At 37.4% G+C, this 15808-nt stretch overlaps 1 protein-coding gene across 5 annotated transcripts in view; it reads left to right on the top strand.

The window, feature by feature from the left end:
* Positions 1-7713: 7713 nt before the first annotated feature.
* The window catches only part of LOC132911827 (large neutral amino acids transporter small subunit 1), a 28540-nt gene continuing 20445 nt past the window's right edge, over positions 7714-15808 (top strand). For 3 of the 5 annotated variants that reach the window (XM_060968803.1, XM_060968804.1, XM_060968802.1), the window contains exon 1: positions 13148-13187. In XM_060968803.1, coding sequence (XP_060824786.1) covers positions 13163-13187 — 25 coding nt within the window. In that variant the 5' untranslated portion in view covers positions 13148-13162. Of the gene's footprint in view, positions 8120-12089; positions 12170-13147; positions 13188-15808 lie in introns of those variants that run through there. The other 2 variants (XM_060968805.1, XM_060968806.1) reach the window with 2 other exon arrangements.

Genomic DNA, 15808 nt, shown 5'->3' with positions numbered 1-15808 from the left:
TTTATGTACTGGAACGTGTTGGATCGATCAGACCGCTGATCTTTATGCAAATTCATATTCTTGACTTCATCTACTACATATTGGATTTCGTGTAGTTGCTTTGCTTTTGTGGCGGGACAAATCAAAAACTTTCGCATTTGCTTTTATTGCATACAAAGTTTACAGTATTTTTTTACCAGCATGTTTTATCATGCGAAGCAGCATATTTATAATGCTTCACGTCAGAGGGCAAAATTATTGCATATATCGTTATCAATTTGGCCTTAGTTTTACAACTATACGATAACATACGATAGTATGGATATGGCTCGGGAAAATGTCTTTATAAATTTCAAAACGCTTCTTCTTTAAAGTTTATACTTTTTTTGAGTTGTGGCATTGTTAAAACGAAGCAGAGATACGAGGAGTACAGGCGAAAGATACAGAGCGTAAAATACAAAAAACTCTACTTTCTTAAAGAGCGTAAAAATAACATAGACCTGTTGCTCGTTACGCTATATCTCGGTTTCACGGGTCGAGTAATCAAAAATCCTCTGGATCTCTTTTCCAACATTCAGACCATCGATCGTCCAAACAGTGTGATCGATCAAACGATCTACCAGTGACAAATGCTCCAAACTGGGGAATTTTTCCAAAGAGGAATCACATTTCCTTTTCAACTACGATCCGAAGACTACGTTCGCGATTTAAGAAACCTTTTTCTCACCAGAGATCCACGAATGAATAGAGCGAAATTAAGGAAGAAGGGTGCGATCTTGCTCGCCGTGGTAATTGAACGCGTTTTGCCAGTTGCAAACGACGCCGTGCACTTGGCAAATTGCATTAGAAGAATAAGTTCGACCGTCGACGACATGGTACCCTCGTTTCCAGTAATTGAACACGGACAAGAAGCGATGGTGTCATTGGTGACGTAGGCGGTGGGCTGAGACTGGGTGGCGTATTGATTCCGTGACGTCACTAAAACACGTCCCACGCAATAAGCGTGCCGCCGAATTCACGAGATTCCTCCTCGTTCCTAGCTAGCTTTCGGTTATCCAACCTTATCCAGGAATTTACGTTACTCGTATAATTAAGGAATGGCCTTTTCGAACGTTTTCGATCAATAGTTTGGTGGACGGGTCAGCTATTTTTCCGTGTCTCTTGTTCTTCAGACGTGCATTTTCCAAAGTTTATATTATCTCCTAGAGTTAAGATACCAAGATGGTTATGCTGATATTCAGGATACCTCTGATAATAGCACGAGTTACATACTAAATAAATAACATTTATAAAAGTCACGAATCCTAATGCTATCCTCGTCGTATTTAATTTGAAGATCGTTCTGATAAAAATAGAACGATACAAGTTGATAGAATAATTGAAAAATTTATAGCGTTACAAAAATTCCTCTTTGCGAAGACTTAGATCTGTGATCTTAAAATATTTCGTAGGTCACGAGTTTCAAGTTAGAACCGATGCTAGTGCCGACCGTTTGACGATACCAGTTACTCGTATCGACTATAGCTTCTTTCTTTTATCGACTAAGAATCTTTCTTTTTCTAAGCGAGCAGCCAACATTTTTACCCAGCAACGCGAACGAACAAGCTAAAAACAAGTTTCACATAATCACATCGAGGACAGTGATAAAATGCATCTTGCGTCGATCTTTCGATCATACGCTGTAACGATCCGAGCGGCTATCGTACAAGTATTGCGTTATCGTTTATTACACCTTGAGACGCAAATCCTTCTTAATGTCAGAGGATTCTGTCGAACGAGGCCCATTCCTTATGTTGCTACCAGCTCGTACGTACGACCAACATATCATAAATGCCGATTTACATTTTTGCATCGTTAAGCCCGCGTCTGCGGTGCGGAATTTCCAAATTCGGAAGCGAACTTGAAAAATTAATCGATCGATATTTCACGACGAAAATTGCGTCACGCGGTATAGTTAATTCGCGGTTTTACCAAGGGGACACGGCGACAAGACTACAAAAAATGCACCTGGTCCGACCTGGAACGGAGTTTCTATTCCAGACGATCTTGCACCCCTTTAAGCGAGGTTCTACCCCTTTGTCTAGTTTCCAAAGTCCTTAGAACAGATCCAGCTGCCGGATCTTTTATGCCTCGACGAGTTTTCGCGTTCTAACTGGACACGTGCAACCTCGGGTTTCGTTTCCTTTTTTTGTTTTTTTTTTCATTGCTTCGTCGGAACTTGCGCGTTTCGAGGCGTTGCCTATATCATAGTACTGGGCTTAACGACGACTTCTTCGAAGGTTAGTCTTTTTAGATATAGATTTAATTTTTTTTAAATATTCGAATCTTTTTACAGAAATTTTATAAGAATTGAAGTTGAAAGTTTTATATCGAAGTATTTATGAATCTCAAGTGCGCTATTGTATAATTGGTACATTCTATTATCGTTATTATTCTATCGATTTGCGCTTGTCGGAAATAATAATTCTTAGCGTTTGTTCTTTTTTCAAGAATTAATACTTACTAATTTGCGTTTAATTATAATCGAACAGTGTTGGTCGTTGCCGCACAGAGTGAACGTTTTTACGGGCGTTTACGATTTTATGGAGTAAACATAACGTAAATTGAAAATTTCATATACTGGCACGCATAAATAAGCAATTATTATGCATAAATATCACGAAATCTGTGTTTAACGTTTCTGTTAACAAATCTTGGGAGCTTTATATTTTTATTCAGAATTGAATTATCTCTTCCGAAAAAAGAAATCTCGAATCTATAAAAATTTAGAAAAAATTTGTTAACCGTATATTTTTATCGCTTTCCTTACGAAATTACGATACTCCGATTCCACACACGCATATCACGCACAATACTCGATCGAGTATAACAAAATACAGTGAAATCATCTTAGATAAATAAATAAGTATATAGTATGTTCGAAGTTAACTATATTTCGCTATAAATCATTCCGGTAAAAGTCATATTTTTGTCATAATTACAGAAATTTTCGGTCTGTTTATCTCCCAGACTAAGTTCAAGAATTTGTTGCGTCAACTACGTTATTTATGTTTGTTGGAAAAAGAATACTCGAAATATTATGAAACTAACATATTATAATTAATTACTAGGAAAACTTTGGACACTGTTCTCGATTACCGCTGCTTTGGTAAACACGCGATTTCATTAACGGCAAGTATGAGAGGGTTAGCAAGGGTAATTGGAGAAATAAGATTATGCAACGTGCAAATAGTTTATCGTGCCTTTGCATCGTACAAGGACCGAACGATCATCGATCGTACTTCCCTCGTTGCACCGGAAGATCGTTACTTATTTGTGCAGTCTTAATCTCTCGAATCGTTATCTAGCTGTTTTGAGAATGTATCGACGGACATCCTCTAAACCTCTGAACGAATACTGGTTTCGTCGCTATCATTTCCCAATTTTTTTATATTCCGTTATAAAATATCTTATGTATATTAAATGAATTATAAAAACGTGCAATTTTAGGACATTTAACGACGAGACTGTAGGAACGTCGCCTACCCTCCGATTTCTATGATCTTTTGCATATGTTGTAGAAATACATGGGTATTTTCTACAACTTTCCTCTCCTGTGTGTAGTACCGTAACGGGTGGACTCGCTTAGCTGGCGAGGTATTCGCGAAAAACGGCCGGTACCGGTACAGTGTATTTTTGCCCATAGTTGCGCGTCCGTGGCAGCGCATGCGTCAGTATCGGTTGCCGGTCGCTTATCTTCTGTTTATAAACGAGGATTGAGCGAGCTTAAACACCCCGTGCACAGCGTGCATATGCATATGCGAGGTTGCGTCCGAGCTGCGAGGATGCGATCTGTCGTAACTTTACAACTTATATCACCATCGCTTTGTTCAGCTTTGGATCAGTTTTGTCAATTCAGCCGCCACGAGGCTGAAACGAATTATAAAGATTACGGACGAACGAATAAGTAATGTTATTTTATGAAATAAAATTATAGTTGTTATTTCGCGCAAGCGTTGCCAGGATCACCTTGCTACGGTTGGATCGAAGAATCTGACCCAGACCTAAACCCAATACATCGGTGATATTCGCTCTTAATCGAGTTATAACAGACACTTTTCGCAGCCTCGTATATGCAGTTGCGCCCGGGCTGCTCCGATTTTTCTCGTAGTTATAAAGTTATAAACCCAAAGATATAAAATACCGTTTATAAACAGAAAATAAGCGGCCGGTGGTGCGGCCGGGCGACCAATACTGGCGCATACTCCGTGAAATACCGTCGTGTCGTACCGCCAATTTTTCGCGAATATCTCGTAGCGCGTTTCTTACGTGCATATGAAAAAGTTGTTCAAAATATCGATTTCGAAAGCGGCCAGCGTTTCTACAGTTTCGTCGATTTCATTTTAACATGTATCCTACATTTTACGTGATAAGACGTACGGCTAGTTAAGGGTTATTATATACATCGATAAAAATTATAGTTACCCCATTGTTAGAAATTTGTATATTAGACATCATTTGCACGATAATCGATTATACATATAATATCATGCTTCGAATTATATAACGTGGAAAACTATTTCCGTATAAACTGTCTTGATATTTCTTTCGTATCTAAGTCATTTTGTACAACTTTATTTACACGGAGGATTCGATTCGAAATTAGCAATTAATAATACTAAAATTTCTGCGATTAATCGAGCGAGATTCCCAGAAATAATGGAGGAAAATTCAGGAATAAAAGGAATCCGAGTTCGTAAGAAAAGTCTTAGGAAAGCACGTACCGTTCCATAATGACGTCGCGTCGGGTATTCCCCTCTCTTTATCAAGAAACTACATGCTATCGTTATCCTAGATTGCGTTCATTCCGTTTCTACTTCTACTACTACTACTACTACTACTACTGCTACTACTACTACCACTGCTGCTGCTGCTGCTGCTGCTGCTACTACTATTTCCTGACTCTGTGTCTCGTTATCCGAGTACCGAGTAATGAATTTTCATTTTTTCGAATTTTCGAATCTTTAAATATCGAAATATTCGAAATTTTCAAACATCTAAATTATCAAAGTTTGAAATTTTGTCGGACATTTGAGTTTTCAAATTCTCGATTTTATACATCCTGAAATTTGAAAATTTCGATCAAACAAGATATTTTCATCGCGTTGATACCGCTTCGGTAACTGCCTTCTCTCTCCATCTTACGTTCTAGGTAAACGAAATCGACGTCACGAATCGTCACGACTCTGAAGATATCGCGTGCTCGTAAAGCCATTCGTAAAAGTCGCGGCACGATCTTGTTTCGTCATTTTCATTATTTCATGCCACGCGTGCAAGGAATAGCTCGATCAGGATCTTGATCAGAAAACTACAGATCATGATAAAAACACGATGAAATCCTGATCATAGATGCGGTTTTTAATGACGGACGTCGGAAGTTGATTATCGAAATTTTATCAAACCGACGTGACGCGTTCAGCGACACAGTTTAATTACGCGACAAGCGGAAACAGGATTGCTCGGCCACGACAAAGCGTAATACGATTACCCGTTGCTGGACGGAACGTCGATGGCGTTGACCGACGCAATTTGCAGCGAAATCGAGCGATCCAGCTTCGATTTTTCATCCCAGAAACAATGCAATTTTTCAAAATCTGTTATCGATCGATTACTGCTTATAAGATTTGACAAATCGAAGAGAATAAAATGGGACATTGTTAGAGTCTTTATATCAAAGTCCACTATACCGGAAGTAGGCTCAATTTACAATAATTTATCAAATTAATCCGCCGCTACTTACAAAATCTAAAGAACCGAGAAGAACATACGCGAATTGACTAAATAAGAATTCAAACATCATCAGAACGATCATTTATTCGCTATCGATGTATTCGGTATGAATCTAGCACAGCTACGAGATCTAAGGAATCGAGAATGAAAGACAAACAGCGTTGACCAAGAATTGAAAAGTTTCAAGAGGATTTACTATTCCGAATTTGGTAAAACGAAAACGAAATTTGCGATATCGTTGATGGTCGGATCAAAGGAAACGTCGTATGAAAATGGTAATTAATTACGATAGGCGCGTTAACAGGCTGGATTATTACTTCCAAGTTATTGCATGTACTCGTCGTATCACGATGTAAACATACTTTACGAGCGGTTGAGAATGTAAATTTGCTACCTGCTAGTATGTGAGCGTGCACCGCGGTTGATAGTCGATAAAGCGGTCGATATGGATTGACTGACATGAATCGTGCAGGTGCACCACTCTATATAGGATATCGCGCGATCGACGTGCGAAGCGTTAAATTTCGTCCGATAGACTCGCGTAGCTCGTATTTCTGTGTTCTCAGTGTCTTTTTGATTTTACCAATGTACGGACAATGTACCGATGGCACGCGATATTATAATTGTTCCATGAAGATAGATTTCTCTTATCGCTCGTTTTCTTGTGCAAATAGTAGCCAAGCATATTATCGGCGAAAAGCTCAAAATCGAATCGTTAAATTCTTCCGTAGTGTTAATCGTTAATTTGGAACCATCGTTGTTTCATAGGAAATTTACAATTACTGCTATTCCGTAAGATTCAAGAATTTAAAAAAGTTCGTTTCGAAAGATTATCCTTGTGTAAATGAAACTTAAACGAGTAATATTTAAAAATGACTTTTAGTATATTATGATAAGAAATATCGTTTGGATATTAGTTTACGTATGAAAATGAATTTTGCAGCATACATATTGCAGTGGACTTTGAACTCGTAATCGTAATTGCTGTGAATTCTTATCATTATCCTTATCAAGAAAGAAGTTATGTTAATTTGTTAACATTGAGGTTTACTGAAAGTAAATGAATTATGAACTGTTTGATACCAGCGTAGCCGAGCACGTGGACGCTCGATTCTTCTATTCGAGTGTACTGTAAGTACTTAAGCGTCGTCTTAATATAAGTCTCCGCAAATCTCAAGACTGGCATCAAGAGTTGGGTATATTTCGGTATTCTTCGTGATTTTCCAATAAACGAACAACACGCATAATATGCCTCTCTATACATTTTTAACTCGATAACTCGTATAATTTTGTTTCTTGTTATTTTAGTTTATTTGCCTATGGTTGTCAACGAGTTATTTCATCTTTTCCCTGCTTCGCTTCTTCGATGCTCGTAAAGTTTTCGATATAAGCCATATTTTAAGACTGGAGCCAAGAATACGTTTCAATAATTTTCATAGTTTTTCACGAAATCAACAATTAGTTCTACGCACTTCTAATTTTAAGAAACTTACACAATTTTCCTTTTCTGGAACTTTAATCGTACTAACTCAAAAATACTAACTCAACTAACTGAATTTTACCTAGTTATATAACGTTTGCTCTACACCTCCAGCAAAGGATCCATTTGCAAATCGTACAACCAGCGATCGTAGGATCCCCTAAATTCCAGCCTGGGGCAGAGTTCGATCACGCTCCAACGCCCATACATCGTGCATCTGAGACATAGAGGAAGACGTCTAACTTAATGCAAAATCGCTACCGAGAAGAACGGTCGAGATAATAATAATTGGTAGAAAGGAACGACCGATAGACCGGTCGATAAAGCTCTAGGGTGGCATAGCGTGGTTCGTACTCCGCGGCCATGTACACGCACCGTGATGCACGCGCGCACAAAGGCTTCATAGGCCCGCCAGAGAAAAGACAGAGAGAAAGAGACAGAAAATGTGGTGAGAGAAAGGGAGAGGAGAGGGACGACATGCGCCGGCACTCGTTGCCGCACGTTATAATGCTCGAAGCCCACGAACGGAACGAACGTTCGACGACAGTCATTCAGAGCTCGACCAGTGTGCCGCACGTTTCGTGGCTTCTCTAATCCTCGTGCTACGTCGTGCTGGATCACATCCGCCCTCGGCAGTCGCTGGTGTCGACTATCGGACCACCCGAACCAACCGGAACAGGAACTAAGGATACGGAGAGCAAGAACGATGCTTTGAATACGTCGCGTGTATACCGGACATCGTATCCCGGTGAATTTTCTCTGTGACGCGTCGATCGTCGATAGAGGCTATCCTCTGTCTATACGCACCAGTGACCAGTGATATTTGACAAGAGAACTACATAGAATCTCTAAAGGTTGAGCATCGCGTTTCCTCCGAATATCGATTATTCAGTGAGTAATTTTCAATGGACTTATCTTTTTGGTGTTTGTTTGGTGTCTGATGAACGTGGAGGGTTGTATAAGCGAGGGAAATATTGAATGAAAGTTTGATGGATATTGGCGCGAATTACTGTAAATAGCTAAAGGATGGGACATCGAGTAATCTCGTAAGGTCGTGTCGGTAATGTTATTATGCAAGTTACGTTATGAATAACGACGCCAGTCGTGGTAGCCAGAGGGCTAAGTAGATTATCACTCTCCTAAGAGAACTAGAGAAATTAGGATCGAGAAATTGATCGACTTTAAACATTATTAGCGAATATTCGAAGAATCGTATCCATTGATGTTTCTTCGACTGAATATTATTGTGACGCCTATGATTGAGATACGAGAGCCACGATGCACATTTGGGGATACGGTGGTTAACGAAATCAACCCTTCTCGTAGAGATGTCGCCAGCTCCCTTTGGCAATCATCTTTACTTTTTTCCGCCGAATTGCGAAATTCTTTGTCTGACGTCAAATTATCCGGCGTGATAACGTAGGACGAAAACTAGGTTCGGAAAACCCGGTCGGCGACCCACGTGGTCTATTGATTTTTTCGCCCGTCGTGCCGCTACGTTCACGCCGGTGGAAACTAGCCTTTTCTTCCATCGGTTAGCAGAGCGGGTTAGCACACCCTGTGAATATCGCGTTAAGCGCGTCTGTCTTTCCACTCTGAAATATTACATGCAAATCTTTTATGAACACGGAACGTTCGATGTGCCAAGTCGTGAATTGATCTTAGTAAAAGGAGCTAGACGTTAAAGTTGTAACCATGTTGAGATTCAGCTGTGCTTCGGTCGTGATTCAGTCGAATTTGTAACGAAACTCTGACACTCGACCAGAGTTTCTTCTCGTACTATTCGATATTCTGTTTACAAGTACGCACGCCACGTACACGAGTGTCGATTAGACATTTCTGTTTAATTACGAAACTATCCTGCTTCTTGATGTATCTGTAAAATCGACCCTACACCAAAGTAACTTTTAACAATGATGTGATTTCAACGTCTTTATGTTTAGCCATCCTTTGACTCCCAATACTAGCCATGTACTTCCGATCTTGTATTCAAACTTCTACGTAACCGTAAACCAAGTGTACGCGGTAGTCGTAGTTGATCCCCGTTTCGACCTCCGTTACGACCCTCGTTTCGACCCTCGATTTCGACCCCCGTCAGTATGGAAAAAAGATCAGAAAAAAATCAATAACGAGAAAATACAAATTCTTACCTCGATTCAGCTCTCCTGTTTCAAAGAACGTTTCAAATCTATAGTACAAATTTCTAAATCATTCTAGTTCTGTACAAAAAGTAGTACCTACTATTCTGAATACACACGGTTTTCGTTTCATTTTGATAGTAACTTAATAATACACGTAAAACGTAGTAGTACACATAATGTACTAATATACTATACGTGATATATATACATATATATAATACGTAGAACGACATAGCAGATAGTAATAGAAAAATATATTAACATAGTAGATAGCAATATAGTAATCGACATTATATCTAATTATTGTGATAACTGGTCACTACACTCTGTTAGTAGTACAACTTATTGGGCTTTGTACGCTATTTTATTTTCGTAATAGTATCGTTCCAAATATATTGGTCTTTTATTCGCGGCTTTCTATTCACGATCTTAAATGACGATATAGCACACGTGATCGCGATAAACGCTTGTTAATATTGTTAACGAATTACAGAAAATTAGATGTTCCAATTGGATTTGTTATCGTGCGACCGTGCGGTGGTGCTGCATTACAAAATACACTTTGTCCCTTATCACAACAATCGACTGCAAACGGATCGATAATATATCCCCAGCATGATTTGAACACGTTTAGTTACCATTTCTGACAGGTATTTAGGGTCGCTAGCGCATCTCTGGTAAACATACCGTGTGATATCTACGGACGTAACAAAGTATCTCTTAAGCATTTATAAATATCGTCTAACAAAAATTTGGAATCAGAAGGAAATATGAAATGGCAGTATTATAAATCATTGAACATTTTTAATAACGATATTAAAGTTAATTAGTTGTTAAAGGAAAGAGGAAGTTTTCTAAATATGTCGAATTATTCGATAAATTATTCTATCGATATTAAAATTATTTAAAAAAAAGAAGAAAATATGAAATTGGTGTAATTATTGAAAGAAATAATAAATTGTAAAATTGATAAATTAGCGAGATTTGTAATTCGTATCAGCGTTTGAAGTTTGACATTTCGTGAACTTTTTACAACGTTTAGAAGTTTCAAGTTGACGTTGGTCATGATCGTCGAGCGACACGAAGGGGACAAGATTTTTTTAAATAATAATTTCCGTTAATCCGTGTCGCATGAAGGGACCGATGTCGCGTGGTTATCTTGTACGGCTGTCTTAAGTACAGGTTACGTTCCCGTTACACGGCGAGCTAACCGACGTTGGCGGCGTAAGATCAATGAGAACTGACGTAATGTTCCACGAAAGTTTCGGGATCCTTCAAACTTATCGGAATTCCTGTTTAGTTTTCAATGCATATGTATAAAAAACCAGATTTAACCGTAATATTTTTAATTCCTTAGTTTAAAAACCACTTTCACTGTTTTCGGTATATATGTATATGTTGATCCGCAAATAATTACATGGCTAGAAGAGATACGATATTTTTTACCGATCTTTAAATTCAATCTTAAGGTAAACACGAAAGTAACGATAAGATGCGTGTTACACAATGGCAAGCTTTTAGAAATTGTTACTCTCAACGTGATTCGAAGTAGAAAATACATCGTTGTATCGTGTCATCCAAGATGAAACCCATAGACTAGAAAGGGGTTCTTAGATCGACTATACGCAAGTTCGGAACAAAGTTTTGCACAAAGCTCAAAGTACAAATGACTAGTTGGAAGGAGTAGTACAATAGCGCGTTCGTATATGTTTTTCGATGCGTGTGCATACTGTACACGTAGTTCGAGGAACAGGCTTGAAGCAGTACGACTGCCAGACCTGACGTATTAGGAGATCGCGTTAAAGGGGGTTGCTTGTTAAACGTTTCTTCTTGTTGGGAGATTGCTAGTAAAATTCTTCTCCTGGTGCAATTTTCCACCACCAGTACTTTACTGCACGCAGAAACGATGAATTACGTTCTCCGACAAAAAAAGAAAAAGATCCTTTGTTTTCATATTTAATTAGATTGATTATCGTCACCTTCTACTTTAAAGCGTAAGATTATAGGACCGAAGTAACATATAATTACATAATTATTTCGAGATTTTCGAAACATCGTGCGATAATACTCTCTCTTTCTCAATCCCACTTTTATAAGCATCCTTCCTTGTTTCACTTCTTATCGCTATACACAGAGGAAATTTACAATTGTGAAAGCAATTACCAGATGATTGAAACAATATGCTATCTCTGAACGCAAGATGCAAAGATATTCGATAATGCACGGCTATAGGACGCGCGAGATGAAATATGGCACCGTGCGATTATCAACACCAGTTGCAAGCTTCACGTGGCGTTGTTTGTTGAAGCGACTTGTTTCTCGAGTGTAGATTCTAAGGAGTGTCGATTGCGTTATAACTTTACAATTTAACAAGTAATTATCGGCACAAACTGTCTGTCAATATTTACCGTATACAGGTTGACAGATAAGCTAGTAAAAATAGGGAGGAGAAGAGTAAATACGGGGAGAAAGTTCAGGGTTCGATGGTATTCTCGAGATTTTTTCTAAATTTTGTGTAACATTCCGAGTGACACGATATAGGGACACTCTAAGTAACATTAATCATAACAATGGATTTGTGTGCTATATTTTTAAGGCGGTAGACTCGATCATAAAAACAGGGTTTTATATCTATGTATATCATATATATTATGGTTGACTATTTGACAACATAGAATACATAAACAAGGTTGTTTTGTTCTCCATTATTACGGTTTCAAATCGCTACTAATCGAAATTTAATCGTACAGGATACAAGTTACGTGTAATTTACAAGCCACGTTCACTTACTTGTTTAATGGTATGTAATTTAATATTTGGTTCAAGTTGTTACTAATGCAATATCGTCGTAGTAAAAGTCTTTAATCGGTTTAAGCGCGTTATAGACGAAACGAACATGTCAGGATAAAGATCGATGAATGTAGTAAATACGATGTATGTACTCACATACTTGCTTAAACTGTATCCTTCCTGCCTTTCTTCTTCGATAGTTCCTTTGGATTTAGGAAAAATGTGAAAAGCATAGATTTACCAGTACTCTCTGTATCGTAGCCATTCTTAACTATACAAATATATCGATGTATGCGGATGAACACACGTTCACTGATCACAATCCAAACAAATTTTCATACTTTTCATCTTTTTACTAACAAATCACTTCTTCGAGATTAAAATTGGACGATTAAATGGCGGCGATTACACCGAATATGCTGCTTTCATCTCTGACACGCAATTTGTACGCATTTTAATATCGACGATTAGCCTGATTATTTCCAAAACGGCGCCTCAAACTTATCGATTACGCAAGCAGTTTGACATTCGAGCGCAGAGATGTTCGACCTTCGATATGAACGATATCGATGTGACAGCTTTGGGTTGAAGGAACGACAACGAAAAAATTAAGTGACAGAAGCGTGCGACGAGTTGACGAATCTTGATTCTTCTAAAAGATTAATAAGTATATTACGATGAATCGATATAGGAAAATTCGACGGAAACTCACACTTTGTGCCAGGTAACGAATTACGTCTTGCGGTTGGATGCAATTACACCTTATTTTTCAATCGACTGTGTAAATGCATGACAAGATCGACCATCGATCGTTATCGTTTCCCTTTCGATAGTACCTACGGTGGTCTCGCGCGGACGTCGTCGTTTTATTCTTCGTTTCTTCTAGTTCGCTTTCTAACAACGATTTACGTTGATCCTACTCGTATCGTATATCCCTTGTTTATCGACACATCGGCTTGATGATCTGCGTATCCAATAAGCAAGGATTTTGTGGCTCAACGTGATGCAGCACACGTATGGAACCTTTGGTATGTAGAGGAAGAATAAAGTTTACCGATATTTTTCGTTTCTTACCGGTAATATAGAAACTTGGTAAATAAAATGATGGATAATCAGAGGTTATGTTTGAATAGTCGTTAGTATAATCCTAGAACGATATTGTGGGTCAAGTTTACGAAATTTTAAACTTATATATATATATATATGTATATATATATATATATATATATATATATATATATATATATATATATGTATATACAGAGGTGTAAATGAACTTTAGATTATGTATCATAACTTCGTTTACCTTTCTAATTTCTGTGTGTGTGTGTGTGTTTAGTTTATGGAATAAATTTTTATTAATTTTATAAAGATTGTCGGCTACTCTACCGTGTCTTTAATGTAATGTAAATAAATTGTATATTGGTTGCGATTTTTTTTCTTTAAATTTATAAATAGTTATTTTAAAAACATTGTTATGTAAAAATATTAAACGATAATGACGATAAAATAATTGTTACAATGTACAGAAAAATACATAATTATAATAAATCTAGGAATAGAAATTGCAAAGTGATGATATTCTTCTGGGCTTTCGTAATATGTTCTAGAAAAGAAAAGGAATTAAACGTACATCGGAGAATTAATAAAAATATATTACCATCGGTTACTTTCTACGCTAATGGTTGAAAGTTTGCGTGCCATTTTCCATAGGTGCTCGTTGATAGTGAAAAGATGAATGACTTTGTTGTGATCGACGCACCTAATTGCGCCGCTGCGAACCGAAGAATTAACATGAAATATACGCCGGCGAATCTGCATTAGAGTGCAGATATTACGATTATTTATGTAAAACGACTGGCTTTCAAAGTTTTCCTCCTCCGTCCTTATTCCTTTTTTCTTTTTTTAGCGATTTTCATATATATATATATAATTAATGTTATGTACACAAGTAGTTCGTGCTCGTTTTAATATCCTTTGAAATATACCAAATCGGTTTAGTATCATTAAATTTGTTGTACATGTACTATGTACTATCTTATTTAATGTAATAAGTAAAATTTCGAGTATCTAAGGGAAAGTCGCGGAAAGATTATTCGAATACCTGTATTTCTGAAGTGTGTGCGCTTGCAATAAATATCTTGTAATTTCTATACAGATATGTTTTCATATTTCTATCGAAAATCATGGTATATCATATCGTATTGAAAAGAAGTTTCTATAAGCGTACAAATATGATACTTTCATGAGCCACACGTACGTAAGTAGATATATCTGCTAGCACCGCGACATAGTTTGACGTGTATAGGCATTAACGAGTAACATTTTTTCGGAGGAGAGTTCTGTTACGATTCTTTTAAAGTTTGTTTTTTACAATTCGATACACTCACAGCGAGAAATTAACATGAATCGCTTTGAAAAATCGGTCCGAATCGATTGTCAAGTGCATTATGTGCAACATATGTATGTATGTATGTATGTAGGTATAATGGAAGAATGGAAAGGCGAAGTAAAGGTTAGGTAAAGGCCAGTCGCTTTCCATCTGACACAGTAGCTCTCAGTCTCGATTGGTTATGAATTTATGAAGCAATTAGGGAATTCGAGGTACGATTAAATTACCACTTTAAAAACGTGGCGGAACAGATTAAGAACTGGTTTTGCACCTTCGAATGTATTCGTCGTACAGGTGGTAGAAAGGCGTGTATCGTCGTTCGTGGATGCGATTGGTCGATCGATACCGATTCGAGAATAAAATCGGTACAAGAGATGACAGTTTTTTGCGGATTAGTTTGGATCCGCGTGTGGTTGAATGAAACTGTTGGCCGAAAAATGTGTTTTCCTCGTTGCTTAAGACGATCTTGCTTGGATATATGGATATGACTTTGTATCAGGAAATTTTCGTTCCGTAGTTTATCGATTATCTAAAGGGGTAACACTCGGTTTCAATGAATTCATTTCGTTATCGTTCGGCAAACAATGTGCAAGGTTAAACTTAACGTAGATATCTTAAACGCTCGTTGAGTAAGAGAATTTTAGTTTTCTCCGCGAGAAACGAGGAAATTATTAATGTTTAAACATAGTGCGTTCGATTCTGGAATAAGTTTATATAATAGCTTGATAAGTTTATGGCACCCTGGTGCAAATTATTTTACAGCTAGGGCAGATCACGTTGTAATTTTGTAGCTTCGCAGACAGTAGCACTTGGTTCGATTCAGTGGTATGAAAATCATTGTAGCGACGTACGTGACTGAGTTTGCCCTGGGTCGTAAATATAGAGAAGGAAGGGATTGATATCCTTAGCAAAGGGTGTAAGAAAATTTTTATATGATTATAATTAAAATTGTGAACTAAATTATAAAGTATGTCATTGTATTATGTTTGTAAATAAAGTAGTATTAGATCAAAGAGAAAAATTCATCTTTATCGTCGATTCATTGCTACTGAATCATTAGAATGAGCAGACAAATTCATAAAACGTAATACTCGTTGTAATTCTAGAAAAGTTTAATTAGAATACTTATCCTCGATTATATCTGTGATAAAAATTATGTACGAAAAATCAAGTATTCATTAGCTTCTTTTTCATCTTGTTTTACACAATATCTCTTCAATTCTCTCATTTTACATAAAAAAAGATTCTTCTCTGTTG

The sequence above is a fragment of the Bombus pascuorum genome, chromosome 11, assembly GCF_905332965.1.
Source record: "Bombus pascuorum chromosome 11, iyBomPasc1.1, whole genome shotgun sequence".
NCBI classification, from domain to species: Eukaryota; Metazoa; Arthropoda; class Insecta; order Hymenoptera; family Apidae; genus Bombus; species Bombus pascuorum.
The sequence above is the reverse complement of the archived record's forward strand: the minus strand, read 5'-3'. Positions and strand labels throughout refer to the sequence as shown.